General features: G+C 34.5%; 1 protein-coding gene across 1 annotated transcript; it reads right to left on the bottom strand.

The window, feature by feature from the left end:
- Positions 1 to 487: 487 nt before the first annotated feature.
- Positions 488 to 904, bottom strand: LOC145003167 (uncharacterized). The gene has a single exon (XM_078962300.1). The coding sequence runs from the start codon at positions 902 to 904 to the stop codon at positions 488 to 490; it is 417 nt and encodes a 138-aa protein (XP_078818426.1).
- Between the last annotated feature and the right edge of the window lie 9,085 nt (positions 905 to 9,989).

Below are 9,989 nucleotides of genomic sequence, written 5' to 3'. Positions count from 1 at the left end.
ATACCTCATCCACGTCATCCTCCTCCTCATCATCATCATCTTGTACATTGTTGCTTTGAAGTGATATATCGACTTGATTATCTTGAGAAAAATACTCATCACTTAATCCCTCTTTTATTATATAATTATGAAGCGCAAAACATGCAATGACGATGTTTCTTTGTGTAACCAATGGAAATGGAGCCATTCTCTTCAATATAGGGAAACGTGCTTTCAAGAGACCAAAAGCACTTTCAACGACATTTCGAAGTTTTGCATGTGATTGATTAAATTTTTCTTTGTTGGTTAATGCACGTCTTCGATGAAAATCTCCAAGCCAATACCGCACATTACGATAAGGAGCCATAAATCCTCGAGTGTGTGTATACGCGGCATCACAGAGGTAATACTTATCTGTAAATATAAGGAAATAATTAATTTAAAAAAAGTAGAAATATTAAATTGAAAATGTAAACAAACCTGGTGGTGGAAATGGAAATGGTGCATCTCAATCTGTTAAAGCTTCAGATAATATTCTTGAATCATGTGCTATCCCTTCCCATCCAGCCACGACAAATGTAAAAATCATATTGAAGTCGCATATTGCCAATACATTTTGATAGCAGTCGCCTTTTCCCCTTCCTCTATACAAATGTTGTTTGTCGAGAGGGACAATAGCATGTACCAAAGTTCCATCAAGCGCACCAACCGCTCCTTTGAAAATCCTTCGTAACCTCCTATTATGTCCCGGGATGTTTGGATTTGGATTAAAGGAAGTTGGTACTATTATATCTTTTGCAAACACCATCATTTTATCCAATACTTCATAAAAATACTTATGAATCGTTTGTTTTGAGTGTTGAAATCTACGTTTGATGATTACATAACGTTGATTGTGACCAATCATCATAAAAAACATCGCCATTTTCTCTTCAACCGATATATGTTTACTATCCTTTAACCAACTTTTTACTCTAAAATGTGTGCAAAGCCGAACATAAGAATCACGTGACATACGTAAGAGTTCAATGCATTGATTATTAGTTCCTTGTAATAACTCTAATGTGAATTGATGCCCAAAAGTTTTTGAGGTATTATCTCGCATTCTTTTCAAACCTCTTCTCCAAAAAAAGCGAAGATACAAATACATAACAATTAGGAGGCGCAACTTTTTATCGTAATCCATTGTGAACCTGTTAAACCATCAACACTTGTTAAACCCTAATATGCTAAATCAAAAAACATAAACATTTGTATCATATTCAAAGCATACATTTTGTTTAAAATAAGTATATAATCCCAATACTAGCAATATTTGTGTCAAATAAGTACACAATCATTCAAATGACAGCAAAAAAACATAATGTCAAACATAAGTTCAAGAAACACATAATTGTTCAAAATGAAAGAAAAAACATAAGCATAAAAACTACTTAAACATCCCTAATGTGGTGCCAGTCATCTTTATCCACCCTTTTAAGACCCCAGGTATCGGTGGCAATGTCATCCATGCCTCTCTCATATTCATGGACATTCCAAAAAGGTGAAAGGCTGCCAAAAATAGAGGATCCATTGGGTCTAATTCAACTAGCTTCAACCTTTCATAACATTCTTCTACTGTTGGTCCTTCCTTGCTATTCACCATATGTTGCAGAGCTTTTTGCATATCAAGACTCAAATCATCAAGACTAACAGAGGTTTTAGAGGCTTTATCCATATCGATCCTATCGGTCCTATCAGTAGAAGCATCACTAGTTTTAGCCCTTTTATCGGGCCTCTCAGTAGAAGCATTAGTGGTTTTACTCCTTTTATCAGGCCTCTCAGTAGAAGCATCATTGGTTTTACTCCTTTTATCAGGCCTCTCAGTAGAACCACCATGAGCTTTATCACTAGGAGCTCGAGCACTAGTGTCATTGGAAGCGTCATCATCATCATCATCATCTTCTAGGCCATTAAAAGGGTTGTCATCAATTAGAAGTCTTTGCACACGATGAGAAGAAGATGATGTATCTGCGGGTGCAGTTTGAGTAGAGGTCCATTTGATGCTACCGGTGGCACTACTTCCATCAAACAAAGATGCACAAAGGTTGGGATAAGGCAATGGGTGTGTCCTCAATGATCCTGCCTTTGGATGACCCTAAACCAATATTAATAGTAATTATAAGTATTTTGACATTGTTATTAAAATTGGACATAAACTAAAAAAATTAAATTATATAGACACACCTTCTTGAATTCTTCCCATTCTGTGTTCACTAAGGCAAATGAATTTGTTTGAGCATTGTATAAATTCCCTGACTTGTTTCTCAAATATTTCCACCCTACGTATTTAGCTTTTAGATTATCAAAAGCATTTTTCAATTGTTTTTGTGAAGTATCCATGTCAAACTTTTCTTTTAGAGCTTTCCCTAACGTAACCCAAGACTCCTTGTGCATGCTACCTCCTTTTCTACCAATTCTGTTGACCTCATCGATACACGTATCTAATAAACATTTTACTTGCTCGTTCGACCATTGTAGTTTGTCTCCCATTTAGACAAGCTATATATAATAACTTTATAAATTAAGTCCATGAAAGAATCGACTTAAAAAACTAAAAACTTAACGATTCATATCTATAGATTACAACATGTTAGACAAACAATACCCCTAATGGCCAGATTCGGTGCCAAAAGGATTTCAAACAAGAAACATGAAAATTACTTATTCAAACAAGAAACAACTAATAATTTTCTGGTATAAGAGAAGTAAACTACATGAAATTTACATCTTAAGCAAAGCATAATCAATTAGATCAGGTAGAAAACAAAACAAAATCAAACAGATTAACAAGAAGTTATTTGAGAAATCAACAACAGGAAGTTATTTGACAAAATGGTTGATGGGTTTCACCAATAATGGAGTTTAAAGTAACAATACAAGTTGAGAGGGAGATAAGAAAAGAGAAACGAGAATGAGGAGTGACAAAACAGATTAAACTCAAGCATGTACAAAATTCCCAAGAAATAATGTTACAAATCTACACCCACTATCAGAAAACAGAACCAAACACAGGAAAAATGAAGAGCTGAGTTACATCTTAAACTAAACAAAATCACAAGAGAGGAACAGATAAAGCTTAGATGAACAGGAATAGTTTGATTCTAGTACCAAACCAAACAAAATCAAAGATAAATAGATGGTATCTGAGAAATTAACAACACAGATGGTTTTTAATTGACAAAATCATAGATGGGATTTCACCATTAATGGAGCCTAAATTAAAAATACAAGCTGAAAGGGAGATAAGATAAACGAGAGAGGAGAACGAAAAGGGACAGAACGAACCTGATGAGTCGGCGGCGGCGATGACGACTTGGAGCAACGAAGGACGAGCGAGGAGCGTCGTAGGCGGAGGGCGTTGGCCGGAGGTATGGATGGTGCGTAGAGATCGCCGGTGGGAGTAATTTCAAGTGAAAGGGGAAAATCGTATGGAGGCGATGAGAAAGCGATAAACGTATTCAGCAATTAGAAGAGGTGCTGTTAGGTCTTTCTGAAAAAGAGATGAAAAAGTCTTTTTAACTTCTTTTGTCTTCCAAACATCAAACAATCTTTTTATCAAATATCTACCCGCCGGCAGATGTAATACCCTAAAAAGTCTTTTTGACAAAAAATAAACGAGCCCTTAGGGTTTTGGGTTCTGGACTATATGGGGCGCAAATGAGCCCTAGGGAAGAGAATAAGATGCTTAAATAGGGTACCAAGTACCGAAATTAGGGTTTCCCAAGCCAGACCAGACTCGTCGAGTCCACTTTCCGACTCGCCGAGTCGGTCACTTACTTTACACCCGGATCCCGCTCCGACTCGCCGAGTTCCCCCTGGACTCGATGAGTCACCCCTCTTAACTTAGGGTTTTTCCTTTCCTTTCTTGAACTTTCTGATTTCGGGTGTTACAAAGACGATGGTGGCGTCGACAATGTTGTTGGTTGACGGTGGTTTCCGTCGATGGCACCGGTGGTTTAGTGAATAGTAGAGGGAGAGATTGAAGATCGAAGGGATGAGGGGGCATAGTTTAGGTTTTATATTTTCTTTTTATTTTTTCGTTTAATTATGATAATTGTAAAATTAATAAAAAAAATGAAAAAAGTAAGGGCAAATCTGTCATTTAAAAAAAATTAAAGCAAATTAGACCAAACTCGCAACAAAATCAAACTTTTGGACTATTGGTGCTAGTCCAAATTTTTTTGGACTAAAGTGACAATTTTCAACAAACCACACGGACCATTTGTGCAGTTTAATCTTTTTTTTTATGAGAGACATTTAATAGAGGTAAAACTGAGGTTTTGGGCTGGTTTCCGGGTCTTTATTTCCCACTAAATTGGTTTTCGTTTTTTCAGGTTTTGGTCTAAAAGCGGGACTGATGCTCGCCCCTAGTTTTTAGCGCATTGCATTCAAATAACATTTTTTGTATTTTGTTACACACAACATATACAAAACACATGAGTTCATTCTTTAGTTTTGACCAAAGAGGTATTTTTACAATTGTGGATAAGAGATAATGCTATAAAAAAAAATAAGTTTGACAGAAAATGTCGATTTTATCCTTTGAGAAATTTTTGGTTCGTTTATGCCGCAAATTTATCATTTTTTTTGTTGATTTTACCCTTTTTACCTGTAATAACAACAGGTTAAAATAAATTATTTTTTGCAAAAAAACTCTGAAGTATCCAAATATTTTGCTATCAAACCCTTAAGATTATAAACATATAAAATATAAATTTATATTCAAAATTTGATAAAACTAAACAATTTTTAAAAATTTAAATATCAAAAGGTTATATAAGACTCATATAAGTTTTATTGTACTTATATTATGAAGCTAAAACTGAAACATATTTTTAGCTTTACGTACGATAAATTTTATATTGGTTCGATAAAAAGTTTTTATATTTAAATTTTAAAAAAGGTTACCTAATTTTTATAAAATTTTGAATATATTCCTTAAATAATACTTAAACTTTTCGAAGCAAAATAAAAAAAATGAAATAATTAACTATGTTAAAATACTTAAACTTATGAATAATATGACATTAGTTAACATCATAATTTATTTTGAAAGGAAAAAAATAATTTAGATGTTTAAAAGGTTTGTATTTCATAAATAATAATGTATCATATTTTTCATAAAGATAAATATATTTATATAACAAATTAGACAAATATATTTATATTTTATATGTTTAAAATGTTTATGTTTGTGTTTTAGAAATAATAACATATACAACTATATTTATTTTTATAAAAAAATATGGTAATATTATTATTTTTGAAATACAAACCTTTTAAAAGTAAAAAAAATATTTTACTTTAGAAAAAATAATTACATGGATATATACAACGAATCCAAAAAATATGACACATTATTATTTCAGTGATATAAACCTTTTAAACATATAAATATTTTTATTTTCTCTTTAAAAAAAATTAATTGAATTTAATTAATATCAGATGTTTAACTATTTTAGCGTAATTAATTATTAGCTAACATATGTTTTTTTAATTTTACTTTGAAAATTTTAAGTATTAATTATGGAATATATTCATATTTTGATAAAACTAGGTAACTTCTTTAAAATTTAACTATAAAAAATGTAATCAAAGCAATATAAAATTTACTGTACGTAAAGTTAAAAATATGTTTCAGTTTTGATTTCATAATATAAGTACCATAAAACTTATATTAGTTTGATATAAACTTTTGACTAGGCATGAGCAAAATGACTGAACCGGTCCAAACCGGACCCGACCCGGGAACCAGCTTCGGCCAAATCCAGAATTGAATCGGCCTGACAGTTCTACCGGTTCCGGTTCTGGGTTCGGTTTTTGACGGTTTTTCGATTTCGGAACCGGTCTTCGAGAAATAGCAATATATTTTGGGGTTACAGTTTCGGTTTATGCCCGATTATTGAATGTGATTATAAGCTCAAATGTCTTTGTTTACAGATATTTACGTTTTTTTCTCGACATTTCCTTTTCTGTCTTTTCTTTATCACAAGGAGCTGGATGAATATAAAACGAAAACGAAGGTTTATGGTTATGACTAAGTACAACTGCTATGCCACTATTGTATATGGATGATGGAAAGGGTTTGTAGAGTGTTGAATAAATGCGATTAAAGGAACAACATAAAACAATATTGGTGGTCTTGTATTTCCCTTAATTATCAAATCTATTATTTAGTTATTTGTTTTTGAATAATTTGTCAAATTGAATTTTGAAATTAAATATCTCCAATTCTCTGTTTTTCCTTTGTCATGCCCTCACCGAATCACCCATAGTATTCACGTCCTTACTCCATTCTTAATAATTCGGTAACCCTTTCTTATAAATTTTTAAATGTGTTAAATCTGTTTCCTTACTTCTGAAGTGACTTTTTATGTTTGTCTTTCTATTTTCCTTCTATACCTTTAAATGCTTTTGTGTATTTTGTTGTGGTAATAGATTGGTGATCCATGCTTTTTTTAATTGGATTTTCTTTTGTTTTTTAGAGTTTAATTAGCATCATATTCAAGTATACGATGCAACTAGCAATTATATTGATATTTTGTTGTGGTAGCAGATTGGCTAACGGAGAAATATGCTGCTACCTTCCTTTATCTTGAGTGAGTGGATGAATAAATAAATAATCTCAAGAAACTATTAGAAATTAGTGGTAAATGTCATCAAAAAATATCATATAAAGTTGAGCCTTAAAGTTAAAATTTGTTTCATGATCTGTCAAAAACATGTGCTTGAATACCAATATATATATATATATATATATATATATATATATATATATATATATATATATATATATATATATATATATATATATATATATATATATATATATATATCCAGTTTCTTGATAAATAGTCGAAAAACCCTCTTATAAATCAAGTCCCGTGTCAATAGAACACCGTGTTCAAGAGACAAAGGCATGGGGTTTTTTGTAAAGACTATCCGGTCCAGTTGCCGGTTTTGGGTCGGTTCCAACGACTAGTTCTTACCGGATCCCGGTTCCAAATATTCACGAAATTGTAGTATCAGTCCCGGTCCGATCGGTTCCATCGGGTACCGGTTCTAGTACCAGTTCTTGTTCTGGGACCGGTTCCGGCCGGTTCCCGGTCCGTTTGCTCATCCCTACTTTTGACATTTAAATTTTTAAAGACTATTTAGTTTTATCAACTTTTGAATATATATATATATATATATATATATATATATATATATATATATATATATATATATATATATTTATGTTTTATAAGTTTATAATCTTAAGGGTTTTTTTGCAAAATATTTGAAAACCTAAGGGTTTTTTCACAAAAGATAAGTCTTGGTAACATGGAAACGTGCTGTTACAGGTAAAAATGGCAAAACCGATAAAAAAAATGAAAAATTTGCGGCATAAACGAACCAAAAACTTGGCGAAGGGTAAAACCGATATTTTTCTACCAAACTTAAGGCTTTTATGGCATTATCCCTGTAACATCCAAAAATTGAGACCAAAATTTTTTGTTTTAATTATATTTCTTATAAAATTTGTTTGAGGAAAACATTATTGATATCATATGATTTCATAAAACATAGTTACATTTCTCAAAACCATATCATCAAATAGTAATAATGTAAGAGTACAATCCTAGAAATCTCAAATGCGGAATCATGTGTGTGCGATGCGCTGCTACCCTGCCAGCTGCTTCCTCTTCGACAAAGAGGTACCTGAAACAAAAACTGAAAACCGTAAGCACAAAGCTTAGTGAGTTCCCCCATCATAGTTCATACCATACAATCATACATATTGTCGGGCAATTTTGGGGTGCCCGACCTACCCATGTCAAGCCATCCTGGGGTGCTAACCTACCCGTGTCAGGCCATTATGGGGTGCCTGAATACCCACCGTTTATCTCAACCGGACACAGGGACTGTTTCACCCCTACCACTATCACATAATAACATATCATAATCAAGTTGGCAGACATGTTTGGGTGGTCCGACCTACCCTTCGGTCCTAACAACCAAATCGAGGGACTATTCCCTTCCTACTACCACTATTACATATAACATATCATATTGGTACATAAGACTCATCAGGTAGTAGCAAACCTAGACAATTGTCATAAAGAGAATCATCTAAAGACAATTCCTGCTGGGGGGGCCGACATTGTGGCTGTAGACCCACCTCTACTGGAAGGTAACTCACCTCGATGTCGTGTAGTGTCTGCACTGTCCTTGATGTGAAAATCAACTCTTCTTGACTCCTCAATCCCTACACAACATCCTTTCTACATTACCATTTCATACTCATAACCCTTACAAGGGTCACTAAATTCCAAGTCCAAGTCAATGTCAAAACCATGGTCAAAGTCAACTTTGGTCAAAGTCAACATCTGGTTGACTAGACTCGCCGAGTTGGTTCACCAACTCGTTGAGTCCCCTCATCCATGAAAAGCTACAACTTCATCCCTACTCATTGAGTCTAGCAAGAGCTCGACGAGTTCGCCTTCAACAACAAATCGGACCTTCTTCAACCAACTCACCGAGTTCATCCTTGAACTCGTCGAGTTCATCTTCATCCGTATGAAGGAGTTCAGTCTATGACTCGTTGAGTTCCCCTTAAACTCGTCGAATCCGTCTTCATGTGGTTGGGACATTGACTTGAACTCGTCGAGTTCGCTCATACACTCGCCAAGTTCCATGATTTCCAGGTCCCTAATGAGCCTAGAAAACTGAGTGTTCTTCTATCTTGGCATCTGGTCCATCAACATAAGGATTTGATGGGAAATACGGCCCGACTCACCGAGTTCCATGAACAACTCGCCGAGTCCCTATTTTTCCAAAACTATACAGTTGATTTCAGTGGGTTTCAAAGCATTTAAACCATAGATCTGACCTCCTAGGGTCCATAATACACGTAAAGTTACAAACTTTATGTTCATGCATGTGTCATTTAACTCAAAAGGCCCTAAAATGGAGTCTTCAAGATGCACAGGGATCTCATGGCAGTAAAGTTGGCACCTTTATGCCATTAGAACCCTCTTAGGTTCCAAATCTAAAGTTATTTCTCTACATAATGACCCAAAACCGAAGGTAACTGTACCACCCCGAGTTCATAACTGCAAGTTCAGGGTTCTAAGTGTAAATAAGGAGGGTCGACTCGACGAGTCGATGGATAGAATCAACGATTTGGGTCGCGATTCTGGACGCGTGATAAGTGACTAACTCGACGAGTCGGCATCTGGACTCAGCGAGTTGGTGCTGAATGGAGAAAAACCCTAATTCCTGGGGCTTCCACCCTATTTAAAGAATGATATGCCTTCATTTCAGCCTCTATCTTCCCTGAGTGTTCCAGTGAAACCCTAAATCATGAGAGGCTCCATTGTTGATAAGATTAAATCTTGGAAGGAGAAATTTGTGTAGAGAAGCTGGAGGACATTGTGTTGGGTTTTGAGCAATCTAACACTTCCTAAGTGTGCATGCAACCCTAATAAACCTTGGATCTATGTTTGTCTAAATACATGCAAAATAATAATTTTCCAAGGTTCATAACCTATCTAACATGACATGGGGTACTTTTAAACATAAAAGAATTAGATGAGATTACATACCTTTTGATGATGAGTTTGATTCCTAAGGAGTTTGAGGGCCAAGCACCAATAGTGTGAATGCCTCAAATGGAATCACAAATCACCACAAACTCTTGAAAAACTTTGAGAGAGTGTATACACACTATAAAATCGGTCACACATAAACACACATACTCTAGTTACACTAGTTTCACTAGTGGTTATTTCATGCAACATAAGCATGCTTATATAGTGTACATGATTAGGGTGAAACCCTAATAAGCCATGACCTTTCCTTTTCTAATGATCCATGGGTTAAAAGCTCCATGGATCATCCATGGACTTCCATACAAGCCTAGCCCATTAACAAATGAGTGTTAGCCCATACCATATAAAACCAATAGCCCACAATCTAACTAG

This window comes from Lactuca saligna, chromosome 6 (assembly GCF_052625555.1).
Source record: "Lactuca saligna cultivar CGN05327 chromosome 6, ASM5262555v1, whole genome shotgun sequence".
Taxonomy (NCBI): domain Eukaryota; kingdom Viridiplantae; phylum Streptophyta; class Magnoliopsida; order Asterales; family Asteraceae; genus Lactuca; species Lactuca saligna.
The sequence above is the reverse complement of the archived record's forward strand: the minus strand, read 5'-3'. Positions and strand labels throughout refer to the sequence as shown.